Source organism: Gopherus flavomarginatus, chromosome 1 (genome assembly GCF_025201925.1).
Source record: "Gopherus flavomarginatus isolate rGopFla2 chromosome 1, rGopFla2.mat.asm, whole genome shotgun sequence".
NCBI classification, from domain to species: Eukaryota; Metazoa; Chordata; order Testudines; family Testudinidae; genus Gopherus; species Gopherus flavomarginatus.
Window position 1 is genome coordinate 366,702,173 of NC_066617.1, and position 16,199 is coordinate 366,718,371.

Sequence of the window (16,199 nt, forward strand, 5' to 3'; positions counted from 1 at the left end):
TTGATCCATAACAGAGACTTCTGCTGCTTTAGTAGCTGCCAGGCTGTCATTCTCTGAGAGTCAGGCACTAGAACTGAAACATTTTGCCCCTAGGTTTCACAGCTATTTGCTGACAGCAGAGGAAAGCAAAGATTCAGAAATCCACGGTTCAACTTCACCTTCTCAGGGAGAGTACTCTAGCAATTATAGAACCATCTTCCTCAGCTCCTCCAGCTTGTGCTCAGCCTAGTCCACCCCTGGACCACTCATCTACCACCTACTAACTGGTTCCTCTTCCTAGTCTCCCACTTGCCAGCCCTCCGGATGTCTCTGCATCCATCTGCGTTTCAGTCAGATAGTTTCCTTCTTGCTGCCAAGGCACCAGCAGGTGGAGCACTGAGCACACTGCAGCGTCTCCCCACTCTCAGTCCGTGTGCTGTGCCACTGCAGCCCAACTGCTGGGAAAAGCCTGTTCAGACCATGGAGTATGCTCAGTACAGATGGAATCAGAGAATTTACCTGCCAAACTCAAAGTCTGCATGAAAAGGGCAATTTTCAGAGGCTCATAACCTGGCCAAATTTTCACAAGGATGTTACAAGATATATTCCTTACACCAGAGTGACCCTTTATCCAAATTTCAAGTCCCTGCTCCAAAGCACAGAGGTGCTTACAATGAAAGTAGTAAGAACTTAGTAAATCAATGTATTTTTCCCAAACCTCATCCTGAGAAAACAGCTGAACTGATTTTGCTTACGTTTTCCAAAAATTTCAGCCTGAGGCAGACACCCAACACAAAATTTCGGCCTCAAGTTTAAAGTTTAACAAAGTAACAAGCAGGGCCTGAAAACAGGGGTCTATAATGGAAAGGGTTGGGCAGACGACAAACTTAATTATGTGCTTTGAATGTAGCAAAGTACAAATATTCAAAACACAACAAGAGGTTTGTCATGGGTTTGAAAGGCTTGCACCAACTGTTCACAAAATGCCATCTGAAGTTCGGTTTAGATATTTGTTCAAAGAAGCAGCCTTTGTGTAAAAGGAGTGATGAAATGGGACTTTCGGTTTCCTCAGGATTAGTTGTAATGCTAACCCATTTCTGGTCAAGATAGGATTGAACCACCACAATTTGCTAACTAATCCTGAATCAAGCCTCTTGAGAAACAGATGCTGCCCTTTAAACAGTAAGTCATGTTCTTAAGAGCACGCAGAACACCTACTTTGCTGCAATGCCTGGAAGAGCCATGCTTCCCTTTTTTAAAGGCGTTAATGACATACCTGGAATGCTGCCTCGTACATGTTGAGTGCCTTGGAAATAGAAGCCGTTGGTGGAAGCAGATACCAGAGATGGATAGCAATAGAACGCTTCCAGTCCAGCTGTGAGCACACATTAATGCTTTTTCTCTCAGATAACTGCCACACCTGAACAACAGATTGCAAGGGTTACAGCAGGTTTGCAGTGAATGTTACACTGAGAATGAGCAATGCCTAGTTTTGTAGCCTCTGACTAGATTATATGAGCAACACTGACCACTGAAAGGATGCATTAGGAAGAGACCAAATGAAACCCTTTGTATTTAAGAGACTGGACACATGGCATTGGTCTGCATGCGTTGGGAAGTCAGTATAACACCCCTTTTAACAGCGACTCTAGAACATGTGCTCCTCACTTAACAAAAGCTAGTCTACAACAGCAGTTCTCAACCAAGAATCCAAGGACCCCGGGCGGGGGGAGGCGGGCGGGTGGACAGCACAAGCAGGCTTCAGCGGGTCTGCCAAAATATACCAGAGAGCAGGGCCAGTGTTAAGAGTCACTGGGGCCGAGGGCAGAAAGTCAAAGCTCGAGTGCCGTCACATGACACTGAAGATGAAATGGAAACCCTGCTGCACGGGTTTGAAGCCAAAGCCTGAGCAACTTCAGTTTGCGGGGCCTCCTGGCAATTGCCCTGCTTGTTACCCCCCTAACACCAGCCCTGGCTTTTAATCTACTGGATATGCTGAAAAACAGTTGTGGCACAGGCAGGCCATGGAGTTTTTATAGCATGTTGGGGTAGGTCTCAAATAAAGAGGTTGAGAACCCTTTGTCTACAAGACAGTCATTTATTTTTCCTACTTAGCAGTAGTTAGCTTTCAATTATACAGACGTGACAAATTGTCAGCAAGACTTACAGGCTTTCCAGCCAGCAGAGCAAAGATGCGCAATCTCTCCTCCTGAATGAAGCAGTCTGCCTGCAATCCATGCCAGTCCACTAATTGCATTGTGAGGAGCTCCCGAACCTGCTGGCTGCCTACCAACTGGGAGAGGAGTAGGGCAAGCCTGTGATCTCCTAAAGGAAATAAAATAGCACGTCAGCAGAGTTCTCTGGGACATCACAGACCACAGTCCTACAACATGCAGTTTGGTTGGCTTGGAAAGTCAGGCTGTTTTCTAGTTCCTTATGCAATAACTGCTGTGAGCACAGTGGGATGGAAGGAAAAACTACCAGCCACAAGTGAACAACGGGATTTAAAAAAAATGGAAGTAACTCGTACTCTAAAAAGTCACAGGTATGGAGATTAAAGTTAGACTAATTAGATTTCCTTCAGAATCAACCATAAGCATAAGAAAGAAGCAGGAAGGCAAGAAAAAGGTCAGTAATGTTAAAAGCTGAAGTAGTCACTTAAGCCAAACAAGTATGCTTCAAAAACCAATACCCAGCCCTAGAAGCTTATTTTATAAAATTGTAAAAACAAACACCGTAATCAGTTATATTAGTGGTCACTGCTATTTGCACTAATCAAGGAGAGAGGAAGTTTCTGGTGTACACTTCACACAGATTACAGCCATTACAGAATGGTGGAAGTAAACCGCTTCCAGAGCATGTGCTCTTCCTACCTACACACTGTCAGAACAAAGAGCTAAGAACTGGCCCAATTACAGCTGCTTTACTACAGCAACGTTCAAAGCAGATTTACTGGGCTAGAAGGCAGACTCTGAACACAGCATATTTACATTATAACACTGGAATATGAGTTACAAGAAACAGCTGTAAGGTTCCCCAGATAGATCAGCAGAAAGTGGCTAAGCTATTCCTCTCTCTGCCTTAAGCTAGTAAAACTCTGAGTAGTCAGTTTCTCTCAGTAGGAAATCACTAAAGCCTCAGCAGAGGTTTAGAGTTTGAAGTGTAAAATGCCCTGCACCAAATTCCATCCTGAGGGAGACCCACGGTTTCTTTCTGTCCCCCCAAAAATACTTGCAGTAGAAACATATGATTAGCCCCTCTTGTACACTTTCCTCAATAATCATGCAATTTCTACAGTAAGGCTGAACCTAACATTGATCTTGGTAACAATGGGGGGAAAATGCAGTAGTCCCTGTAAATCCCAAAGTCAGCTGTGAGCTGTAAGATTCTTACCTGATTGCTGTGCCACCCTACAAGCCTCACTGATCCTCTTCCCAGTAAGGTAGCTAAATACAGCCTCTATGTGATTCTCATGCTGGGACAGTGAGACTTCCTCTTCAATTCGTGCTGCTGCAGTCTGTGATAACCAGCGGGAGAAGGCTTTCCTGCGCTCCAGGGTTACAATGTACTCACTGGGCTCCTCCAAGCTGGCTTCCAACTCCTTCAGGTGGCCCCAGATTGCCTCACACAACATCCATGTCAAACACCAGTACTTAACCACAGCTGGAGAACAAAAAATTAAGTGGTCACAAAAAGGAGACAGACATACGTACCAGGAATTTGGAAAAATGCTGTAGAGGGTGCTGTATCAGTCCTATATTTGTCCTACATTCATAGGATTAGACTACTTACTTTTAAATTTATATCAGCTGATTAGCACCCCACAATGCATCAGCCCAGCGTGCATCTGATTCAGCCATTTTAAAGTCAATAAAATGAAATGAGGTGGCCACAACCAGTCAACTATTTTAAATGTCTGTCAATACATCTTTTTTGGAGTAAAAACAGATTATGGAGAGTGCACATGTGAAGTAAACACTATCCTGGAGAAAGAGTTGGTTTTGCTCCTTTCTATGTTTTTGTATTTCCAATTCTCCTTTCATTTTATTCAGATTGTGCTGCATTGAAGTTATTTGAAGTGAACTTGGACTAAACTGCTCTATCACTTAGATTCTATGCTCCCCCAATGTATATAACTTGATACTCACGCTCTATTTCAACTGAGTCTCCACAAAAGTCTCTAACCCAGTCAGCATAGTCATGGATGGCAGACACTCCTGGGTTGGCTGCTAAGAGAGGACAACGTTCATCTACATGGACAGTACTGTGTTTGAGCTTTATCTCCAGAGGTGTGAGGTATAACTGCTGGTCTCCGTCTGTCTTCCTTTGTTCTAAGGTCAGCTTCTCTATATGAACCTTGAAGGGAGATTCTGAAAGTCTGGGGAAAACAACAGAAGTATCTGTATCTTTCCAATACTAAAGAATTATTTTACACACCTCGTAGTCTTGTTATGCAGAAACACACCTCTCCTGTTTCTGATCATCATCAGATGGATAATGAATCCAGAACCCATTTCTCTACCTGAATGGGATGTCAATATATTCAATAGGTACTCAATCCCAGGAACAGATAAGGGCCATATTGCAGACACTGTGGTTACAGAATGAATTGCAAACATCCTGAAACTGACAGTGTGCTTCAATCATAGGACATGAAGAAACCTGATCCTAGGATTTCATCCCTTATTTGGGACACTACTCAGACAACTGAAGTACTACAAAAACATTTCTAGAGTTATGGACACATCATCAGGAAGCACTAGCCTAATGTCTCTGCATACTTCATTGCAAGCTTGACCTACATTCTGCAGCTTGCTGGAACAGACAGGAAGTTCTCTGAAAGTTTCATTTAAAGGGGAGGTGCTCCAGTATTCCCACCACTAAACATCAACCCACACTAGCAGCACTCAGTGGGGAAGATATGGGCCCCTATTTGTTCCACAGATTCATAGTGCTTAATGCCAGAAGAGGCCATTAGACCATCTAGTCTGACCACCTATATATCACAGGCCCATAAATTTTTACCCAATACAAGATTCAACAAGGTTCATTTTAAAGGCAAGGACAGATAACTCTCTATATACGCCAATATATCTGCAAGGGAGAATTAGTCTTATGGATTACCACTCACGATTTAGGAGCAACAGGAGTTGGCAAGAATCCATATTCCATAGAGTCATTGCGAAGATCCTTGGGCTCACTTGATCCACTCAGTTTATCTCCACTATTTACAAGAGTCCAATTGGGTCCCCAACCAACACGAAATGAGCGTCCCATAAAGAGTGCCATATCCATTAGGAGTCTTCCTTTTCCATAAGTAACAGATTTTTCCAGAGGTATTAGCCCCTGCTGCCTACAGGCACCCACTGTTTTCAGTTGCACCTCTGGGGCTGCGCTGGGCATGGAGAATGCAGAGGGTAGTGGGGAAAGCCCAGTCCAAGAGGCTGCAGATGGAGGATTGCCAAAAGAGGAAGCTCTTGGTCCATGAAAATCTGGCAGACAAGCACTTTGGAGGAAAGAGACACTTGCAAATTTTGATTGCAGCAGCCCTCCAACTGAAAGGAAGATTAGAGAACTTAAATGCACAGACCTTGAGTTTTCTTAACAGGTCATTTAAGATGTTCTGAAATTCCACCAAAACTATTCAAAGTAGCTAGTAATCAATAGCATTTACTATACAGTTAGGCATGCCTGGTTTTAACACAGCTGACTGCAGCATGAATGGGACAACAATTATGGTCATGAAGAGTCATACTAGGCTATAGCACAATTGTCCACGCCATGGTACAAACTAAGCACTACACCAACAAGGGTGTTTAAGTACCTCAGAGAAAGAACACATGTCCCTCTGTGCCAGACAAATGTGTGTGGCTGTAGACAGATTTAGAACAGACATGGCTTTCGTCACCTAAAGGTGCCTCAGGAAACAGTAAGCATTGCTATTAAGTACCACTGGACTTAAATTGGCTCCTTATGAAACACCCCAGTCAAGCACACTTCACTTAAGTGGACCGTGCAGTGCTAATGTTGGCAATATTGCAACTTTCTTAAATATACAAGCTACGTTTTCTCTTGTGGTCATAGTTGTCAGTTAGGCGCACAAATTCCTGCTGGTGTCAAAATGAGCTGCATGTGTAATTAATGGCAAAATACTAATTAACTGCCAGTAAGGGTATTAAACCCAATCTCTTTATATCATCCTAATGCTCTCAAATGGGTATTTAAATAATGACCCAGTTTGAACACTGTTAAGAGATCAGACTTGAAAGAGAGTCAGTACCTAGAAAGTTAGGATAATTCACAAGAGACACCAGCTGCCCAAAACAAGTTTTAAACATTGGCTTTTCCCAGACTAAAACTATTTTAAAGTGAACACCTGTGTCTATCTCCTGGTGCAGACATATGGATCCTTACAGTACCTGAGGAGTGTCTTTTCTGTCCTTGCAATGCTGAAATAGGAAGCCTGGGAGAGCAGATCTCTTGAGAAGTATCCATTTTTGTAGGCTGTTTGCCAAAGTGATGATCCAGGATCAAGTCTACATCCTCTTCATCAGCGAGCAAGGAAGCTTTCATGATCTAAAATAATCAGAACAAGACTGTATGCTAGCACAACAACCCCTTGATATAAATTAGCAGCAGCTAGCAGGTCTAACTAGTATCTCCCAAAAAGACAAGCCACCTTTAAAAGTTACATACGAACCACCACTGATCCATTCATGCTGAAACTTACATTTCAAATTAGATCATAAGTGATCTGATGGGATGATTATAATAGATTGCTTTTAGTTCTCATTTTATGACGAACCAGTGATTTAACTCTACACAAGTCACCTGCTAAACTACAATGGTGGTGTTCTATTTAATATCCAATACTGATCAATATGATCTTAGGTGCTGATATGTTATCTCAGACCTTGCTTAGGTTGTCAGTACTCAAATGGAAAACCAACTAGTAACTGGGTACTGCAAGTGGGGGAGTTGTTAGTTTTTCTTTGATCCAATATTAAAATGCTAAATAGTCGGTCACCCATATATAGCACCGTAAGCACTATTTTTCAGCTGAGATAGCACATTAGGGGTCACATTATCCAGATTTTCATAGGAGCAGGTGAGATAGCCTGTGTTTGGTGTCCAGCCAGGACAGGCTATCACAGTACTTACTTCAATTCTTCTTTTTTAATCAGAACAGACCTTTTTTTACCTCCTCCCATAAAACACTTTACCAGTGATTAATACAGTAAAGCTTTTTGAGACTCCTGGGTATGGTAGATGAAATATACATTGTAATGTTCAAAGTTGTACATAAATATGCTCCATTTTGAAGACAAGCCACAGTGATGTGTCAGAAATGGGGCAGATGGATAAAGCAAGAGCAGGGCCTCTCTCTTAGGTAACTATAGAAACAGCAAGTGGCTCACCTGTAACACATGGGGGTTTATACCAAGTGAAGATGCAATGTGCGTTGAAGCAGGCACCAGTTCCGGCTCTTCTGTAATGCTATCTTCTAGTATTGAATCCTGAGCTGGTTCCTGGGTGATGTCAGCCATATCACTGTCCAGTTCCACAACTCTTCCCAGCTGTTCCACTTCTGGGCTCTGCAGACACCAGAGACATGGAAACCATGTTAGAGGACAGCAGATTCTGGGTCGGTTAAGAGAGAATGCAAAACTATTCAATGGCTTCAACAATCACCTGCAAGCAAAGTGAAGTATTCACTGGTCATTTCTGGGTTCCAAGTTAAAAACTCTAGGTTGTAGATCCTGGAGTGCATCAAGGATCTACAACCTAACCCGAAGGACGATCCCTCACTCTCTCAGACCTTGGGAGACTAGCCAATCCTTCTTTACAGACAGCCCCCCAACCTGAAGCAAATACTTACCAGCAACTACACACCACAACACCAAAAAAACGCTAACTCAGGAACCAATCCCTGCAACAAACTCTGTTGCCAACTCTGTCCGCACAGCTATTCAAGGGACACCATCATAAGACCTAACCACAGCAGCCACACCATCAGGGGCTTGATCACTTGCACATCTACCAATGTGATATATGCCATGTGCCAGCACTGCCTCTTTGACATGTACATTGGCCAAACCAGACAGTCTCTAGTACAGAAGTTTGAGAACCACTGGCATAGTGACCCCTTTCACATAGCAAGCCTCTGAGTGCGACCTCCCACTTATAAATTAAAAACACTTTCAAATATATTTAACACCATTATAAATGCTAGAGGCAAAGCGGGGTTTGGGGTGGAGGCTGACAGCTAGCAACCCCCCCATGTAATAACCTCATGACCTAGAGGGGTCTTGACCCCCAGTTTGAGAACCACTGCTCTACACAAAAGAACAAATGGACACAAATCACACATCAAGAACTGTAACTTTCAAAAGCCACTAGGAGAGCACTTTAATCTCCCTGGACACTCAGACTTAAAAGTGGTAATTCAACAAAAAAAATTTCAAAAACAGACTCCAACGAGAAACTGCAGAACTGCAATTAAATTGCAGAATGGACACCATCAAATCAGACCTGAATAAAGACTGGGAGTGGATGGGTCACCACAAAAAGTGATTTTCCCTCTGTTGATACTCACACCTTCTTGTCAACTACTGGGAACGGGCCACATCCACCCTGATTGAATTGGCCTCGTTAGCACTGACATCCCCACCACCACCACACACACACAGTAAGGTGACTCCCATCTTTTCATGACCTATAACATATATACTGCTTACTGTATTTTTCACTCCATGCATCTGATGAAGTGGGTTTTCACCCATGAAAGCTTAAGCCCAAATAAAATTGTAAGTCTAAGGTGCCACAAGGACTCCTTGTTGTTTTTGCTGATACAGACTAACATGGCTACCACTCTGAAACCTGATGTTGTAACAGCAGGCAGCCACATACTATGTTTTTATTAAGAAATTCCTAGCAGTAATCATGACCAGGTATTTACAGCGTGCTAATAAGATTTGCAAAACTAAGTATGTTTATGATCAAAAGCACAAGTTTCACTGACCCATCCAAAAGCTGAGGATTTTAGTAAAGTAAGTTTCCTTGTACAATTCATAGCACCTTCCATATGTGGACCTTAAAGCACTTTACAAACAAACAATGAAGAATTAAGCTTCAACCTCCTGTGAAGGAGCCACTATACCAAGCACACAAGATGCAATCAGAATTAGCCAGTTACTAAGACTTGCATATTCTTACTCTTGTGCATTTCAAGTCATAGCAGTTGACTTGACATGATTTTACTTCTTTACTGCATTCACACTGTTGAACCAAGTCATTAACGGAAGGGAGAATTAGATTCTGCTCCTTCCTGTGCATCAGATGAAATCTGTTTCACGTGCAGAATCTTTTAGTTGCGATGATGCACAAGCCAGAAAGAACACAGCTTACCTGAAAATCAGACCATCACACTGAGACACTTTACTCAAGGCCAATGAACAGATATAAAAAACCTCATTTCTGAAATAATTTTTAGAATATAACCATAAAGACTAGGGCAGCACTAGGAAGAGAACCGAGATCTATGTCCTAAACCTTTGCCTTAATCATAAATGCATTTTATTTCCTGGCTCTTCACCCCAACCATTTGAGGAGTTTCAAATCCATACTATATAGTCTCCTGATGTTTCTATATTAAGTCTGGGCAACTTTTTGCCCTTTACAACATATAAACCTACAGCAACAATATAAAACACAAAGAGGTACACCATATCTTGGCTCCTAACAGAAAAGGACAGCCCACAACAACAGTTATTTCTATGGGATGTTCACAAGAACGGTTAAGTGAACATTCACAAAATCAGATATCCTTGTTTTTCCCATTTTGTTGGAGATGGTGAGAGGAGGGAATAGGAACACACACACACACACAGACCTATAAGACTCCTTTCCAGTCATCCAGTTAAGTATTTTTTCAGAAATTTAAGTGGTTCAAAAGTTTGATTTACCAGAACAAACTGCACTTAAGTGACCAGTGAACCAATACAGAAGGTGAAAATGCAGCCTTCAGTGCTTCAGGGTCCTTTCACTGGGGCAGAATACAAAAGCTTAGCCTGGTTGCCTAAAGACAGGAGTCCCACAAGATGTGCCATTGATAGCTATAATATGGTGCTGTGCCCAGACTATCAGCACTGCTGCACCTTTGCCGGTCTCCTACCTCTGGTGCCTCCTTACCTGTATGACAAGCAGAGTTGGTTTGCCATCTGACTCCTGAAAGCCATCAGTGCTAGTTATACTTAGGGAGGCTGATGCAAAAAGAACTTTCCCTCACGGGCCAAATACCCTGCATTATGACAAAGAGTGCAGAGTCTGAATGGTTCACTTCTCCAGGGACCTCTGTCTGATATTAACCTTCCCTAGGCAGAAAAGCATTCCCAATTCAGTTTTCTAAGAATCACCAGCACAAAAAAGGAATGTGATCAGACTGGAGGGACTGTCAGCAAAAGATAAGTGTGCACTTTAAAAGGCTTCCCCACACACAGCCTATGTGATGCCAGTTACTTCTTGCTAAGGGGCTCATTCTGTTCTTCACTATGTGCAAGGTCACTGCCTCTCCTTACCCACAAAATCACAGCAAGAGAACCAGGGGCAAAAAGACATGGTAAATAGTCCTGTCTAAAAGCTCAGGCCTGAGTGAACTGCCAGCCTGGAGATCTGCCTTCACTAATGAGTGGAATATCAAAATTGCTTATGACCTCTGACAAAAGCCTCTCTCTTAAAAATGCAATTCAGCTGCTAGGGATTGTCATCCTTTAATTCTGCTCTCCTGCACATGACTGAGTATAGCAATAGGGTTGGACACCAAGGACTGGATTGCAGGATTGGACACCAAGAAGAATCCTGCTCAAGGCCTTTACATTCTGCATTCAACTTAAGCCCTACATTGTACTGACAATTTTTTTGACATAAGTGCTTGGTTGTACAAGTACCACGAACACCTCCATTATAAAACGCTTTTCTACTCCATTAACACCAAGACCTACCATATATACTTGTTCATTAGCCCGCTCGTTTATAAACCGACCCCCAAGACTGTTAGGTAAAGACAGCAAAAACTGTATGACCCTTTCATAAGCCAATCCTGTATTTCATGGGTTGGCAAACTTTGGCTCCTGGCCCATTAGGGTAAGCCACTAGGGGGCCTGAACGTTTTGTTTACCTGAAGCGTTCACAGGCACACAGCCCCTCAGCTCCCAGTGACCACGGTTTGCCGTTCCCAGTCAAGCCAAGGGGCTCCATGCCTGCAGACGCTCCAGGTAAACAAAACGACAATGTATTAGATATTCAATTAAATGATTCCGTAGAGCTTAAAAACAAATTTTGGTGTAGACCTATTTATAAGCCAACCCCTGCTCTTTGATGCGTCACTTTTTTACCAAAAATATCCAACTTATGAATGAGTATATACAGTAATTTAGTTTACTGTCGGCAGTTTTTTCCTCATGTTAGATAGATAAAGTGGAAAAAAGCGTTCCATTTTCATTTAAATCTGACAATTGCTTGTAACCATTCAACATTTAGGATATAGCTACATAGGCTGGTGCCAGGAACTGGATAAAATGCCACCTTCCTATAAGGCAAGTACATACATAAACTATGACCGAACAACGAATTGGTACAAAAAACTTCAGAAGGCAACAATTGCACCACATCCCAGCCCGAACTAATATATTTTAAGAAATCAGTTGTACAGCCAAATTTGTAAAAACTTTAGATCTTATTTTAATAGAGTACATTCTTAAAATACCAGAATACAAGTTTGCATGCAGAATGAGGTACAAAGATACAGACAGACAATCTAAAAATCTAATGCACAAAGCAATTTGTTTTTAGGTGCTAGAGGCAGCATGACTGGCAAGAATTATATTGCACATATTTGAGAATATCAACAAAGCCATGTTTTCTTCCACAGTTCGTGCAAATGCACCATAGCCTACAAATCTGGGATCTAAACAAGAAGTGATCAGGTTACCAAAAAAGCCCCAAGATTCCACAAAAATGCTAATTTCAAACAAAGGATGTGAGGACAAGGAAGAGCAGGCCAAGTATACATAGATCTTGCAAATATCCTGTAGGAGACCAGAAGTACCACCCCAGTTTGAATAAGCTCGGTTCTAAAAATGCTTTGCGTTCTTCTTTCTCCAAGGCATTTGCAATAGTAACGGCTCTGTCTAGGGGCAAATAGCTATTCCTCAAACTTCATTTTATGGATTACTTCAAGTCACTGTTTTTTCTACCTGAGATGGAGATGTTGGCTTGCCATTTAGAGCCATTTGTTGGGGTATCAGCTGCCCCTGAGGTGGCACTTGGGCAGTTTTTAACTTCTTTGCGTCCGCTTTTGAAGGATGCTCCTCCTCTTCCTCATCAGAATCTTGCAAGCCATATTTAGAGAAGTGAGCCACCTGTACAATGATAAAAGCCAACATGTTGCTAATAGGGATGCAGACATGTAGAAGATTTTCAAAGGCACAGATGGGAGCTGTTGCACAACTACACCTCTACCCCAATATAACACGACCCGATAGAACATGAATTCAGCTATAACACAGTAAAGCAGCACTCCAGAGGGATGGGGCTGCACACTCCAGCGGATCAAAGCAAGCTCGATATAATGCAGTTTCACCTATAATGAGGTAAGATTTTTTGGCTCCCAAGGACAGCATTATATCAGGTAGAGGCGTACCACTAACTTCATATGGAGCTGGATGTTTAGCTGCCCCTCGGTCTGAAAGTCTCTCCTTAAATATTCTAATGAGTAACTGCATACTGAAGCATACATGGACTCTGAGGGAGTTCAATTTTTGTATAGAACACTGCATATATGCGAGCTCAGTTCTTAAGAAATCACCTGCGAGTTATTTTGGACAGTTTGCACTTTGTGACTATTACAATCAGAATGATCTGCGTATTACTTGAAAAACTTTAGTATTACAATTCATGAGTTAAAGGGATCAAGAAGAGCACTTTAAAACCTTAAATGAGTATAAAAACTGTTGAATAAAGGCACTGGAATTACAGCACTAACATCTATTGGTTTAATCAGGGATTCTGACCTCTGTTCTACCCAGATCTTTCTGTAATACAGTTTATGAGCAGTCAGCAATGAGTAACCATGAACATTACCTTGAACACCCAAGAACCAGTCTCTGGACGGTATTCTTTGAACTGGGCTCCCTGCTTCCGAGATACAGCCTCCAGTCTGCCTTCATAATTGATATCTGCTAGTCGTTCTGGGCTCTTTATCAAGCAGCGAGATGTTTTATCTGTTGGCCAAACTCCATCCAATGTAACTTCAGCTCGTCTGTTAAAATGTAGACCAAGGAAGGGCATGAGATCACAGCTTTGGGAAGAGGCATTCAAAAAAAGTTTACATCAAGTTCGAAACAAACCACAAGCATTGGCTCAAACACTGAAAAAAGCCATGTACCATGCTTTAGTTCAGAAACACTACTGTCACTGACCAGTACGCTTTGTCCAAAATTAACAACACGGATGTATGCCTGAAAAAAAGGGTTTAGATTTGCGGGCTGCTGGGATAGCTAAAATAGAAAGAGGTCCTTATGGATGACAATATGGGTGACAGGTTTAACAAAGTCCATTTACCAGGCTACCCCCTCCCCTCCCCTTCCAAGGAGAACACATGAAATGATGAATTACCTGTTTAAGCCTTCACCAATAGGTGGCTTCTGATCATCATCAGGATAGACAATAACTTCTTTCCTGCGGATGTGCACAATCTCATCCAGATTTAAGTTAGTTAGATTTACCTCTCCTTCAAAGTAAATTGATCCATAACCTGGAAAGTAAACCAAACCCAATTTGTACTTCTGCTCCAATAGCAAATGCTGTAATACCACCCTAGAGAAGTGCATTGGCAAACTCTCCAATGTAAGTATTCACCCTTTGTTCATTTTACCTGATTTATCCTTAAATTACCAAACGTGTTATTCTATTCCACTGACAGCACGTAATTGAGCAGTCTTACTATTATCTTTTTCCATTCTAAAAGGATAATAGTTTCAGTCTGTTGGTCATTGCTCCCTCTCAATAATGAATTTGGGCCCTTAAGTACCTTTTCTAGATCACTTAAGGTAGTCACTCCTCTTGGGTGGTCCCATCCTCCATTTTTAATTGTCTCCTTGCTGAATTCAAAGTACTAAAACTGCACACAATATCCTACGTGCATACACAACAGCAAGACTGACCCCAAGCAGGTGTATAACCAAACTAGTTTTACAGTCAATTCCTATATATATAATCATAAGGTTTTTGATAACAGTACTAACCTGGCAGCTCATATTGCATCTGTGATCAGCACCCATTTCTCAAACACAAACTGAGAATTACAAAGTTATGCTTTCGTCCAGGGACAGTATCAGATTGTAAGTATTCAAATCTTTCCACTTTCCAATAATCACGGTATTATAACTGGATTTGCATAAAATCCAGTTTGAAGCTCAAGAAGTGAATAAGTAATGAATAGTACTCGGCTTGGCCAATAAAGCTGAGCTAGACAGTTTTATGGAAAATATTAAGTCCAAGTTCTGGGCCTAAGCTACCCTCAATATCTGGAGAACTACTGAAAGTGTTGTTCTTTTCAGATACCAGGTGTTGGAATTTCACAAGCTATGATTTTAGTTTCACTGTGTAGCCTAATTCATGCAGCTTGACAGTGCAGCCAATTTGAAGATTTGTTAAAGCTTTCGTCACCTAGGGATGATAAATTTCCCAAGCAAGGCAGCTATTTTACATTCATGCTGAAGAAATACAAAGCCCGGGCTTTAAAAGCTCTAAAAAAAGAGTTGGTGGCAGGAGAATACATATCCATAATGATTCTATGCTCACCTTTACGACCTATAGTGAAATCAGTCACAATACACTCTCCTCTGTCAGTGGTAAGTTTAGCTAGGTCCTCCATAGACGGGATGGTGTAGTAGCCAGCTTTTGTTAGAACAATTCCTGCAGTAGAAAATAATTGAGCACACAGATGAGGACAAGACTAACTTCAGAAATTTTCTTAATCATTTGCCAAGAAAATGGAAGGACAGCTGAGGGGCCCTAAACAGAAGTTGGGAATCAATGTAATGTAAGCAAACAAAGTAACAGAAGCCAGAGTACAGATGGGCCTATCCAGACCTCCTATTAACAGTGTCAAGTTTATATTACTTTACAGTGAAAAATTCCATGCACTGAGTGTCTTATTTAAGGTAAGATGAAAACATGGAACATCTTGGGTAAGAGGGAGAGGAGAAGGTAAGAAGATTTGTTTTTTGAGGAATGGCATTGGGTGGAGAGAAAGCTGGAAATTATTCAAGGGCAGCATACGTTAAAAATAAAGCAAAGAATGTGGTTAAATGACAAGCAAGAGAATCAGGAAGGAGGAAGACTGAAGATAGAGCACCACCACACAGCAGTGCCAATCTGACCTGCTGGGTGCAGACTATAAACATTCTCATTCTCTTCTTCACGGTCATCCTGCAGCGACTCATCATGAAATGAAGCATCTTCACTGCTGCCTTCCAGGCCATTCCGCAAGGCAACCCGCATATTCAGAGCCACAATGGTATCATCCACATTATTCTGGTGTTTGTGCACTGCATTCTCTGGGGTCTGCGGGATGGGTTTGGCAATCGGGTTAGTGTAAAATCTAGTCACTTCATGGTGATCATCCTCTTCCTCTCGCTCACCCTCCTGTCTGTGGTTCTCATCAACAGATCTGGATAGAAAGTTGAACCTAAAGAAAGAATGAAGCCATTCAAACACATTAATTTCTAAAGAAATCTTGTGTCAGTGTTACAACACATTTGTGTCTCATCTCACAACAGGGCACACCACATTCTTCCTGCTGCGTGAAGGTACACCGTCACATGTAACATTAGACATCAGTGCCTGGAACATATATTACATTGTTTTGGAAAAATGGGTTTAGAGTTAATTATGTCTTGCTGCCCAAAGGATCAAGCTAACCTTAGGGTGGCGATGCCTAGTTCACAACAGCTGGCAGCCTCAGCAACACAGATTGAGTGGGCACATGGCTAATGTATTTCCCTAATCCTTACTAGGTGGTGACTCCAGGTCAGAACTGAGACTAAAGCTGATCAGGAATTTAACAAGATGTTTGGCACTTTCTAATGAATCATTTGTTGAACCTGAAACTATTTGTGGAAATGGGTCAGTGTTGACAAGTTAGTTTCAAAAGATTT

General features: G+C 41.9%; 1 protein-coding gene across 7 annotated transcripts in view; it reads right to left on the reverse strand.

Moving 5' to 3' along the window:
* NUP98 (nucleoporin 98 and 96 precursor) overlaps positions 1 to 16,199 on the reverse strand; it is a 60,872-nt gene that overhangs the window by 16,211 nt on the left and 28,462 nt on the right. For all 7 annotated transcript variants that reach the window (XM_050938792.1, XM_050938008.1, XM_050937343.1 and 4 more), the window contains 12 exons: positions 15,423 to 15,730; positions 14,842 to 14,955; positions 13,654 to 13,792; positions 13,120 to 13,297; positions 12,234 to 12,398; positions 7,398 to 7,574; positions 6,399 to 6,555; positions 5,111 to 5,534; positions 4,128 to 4,357; positions 3,373 to 3,642; positions 2,147 to 2,304; positions 1,256 to 1,399 (listed from right to left, as the gene is read on the reverse strand). In XM_050938792.1, the coding sequence (XP_050794749.1) occupies positions 1,256 to 1,399; positions 2,147 to 2,304; positions 3,373 to 3,642; positions 4,128 to 4,357; positions 5,111 to 5,534; positions 6,399 to 6,555; positions 7,398 to 7,574; positions 12,234 to 12,398; positions 13,120 to 13,297; positions 13,654 to 13,792; positions 14,842 to 14,955; positions 15,423 to 15,730 (2,464 nt within the window). The remainder of the gene's footprint in view (positions 1 to 1,255; positions 1,400 to 2,146; positions 2,305 to 3,372; positions 3,643 to 4,127; positions 4,358 to 5,110; positions 5,535 to 6,398; positions 6,556 to 7,397; positions 7,575 to 12,233; positions 12,399 to 13,119; positions 13,298 to 13,653; positions 13,793 to 14,841; positions 14,956 to 15,422; positions 15,731 to 16,199) is intronic.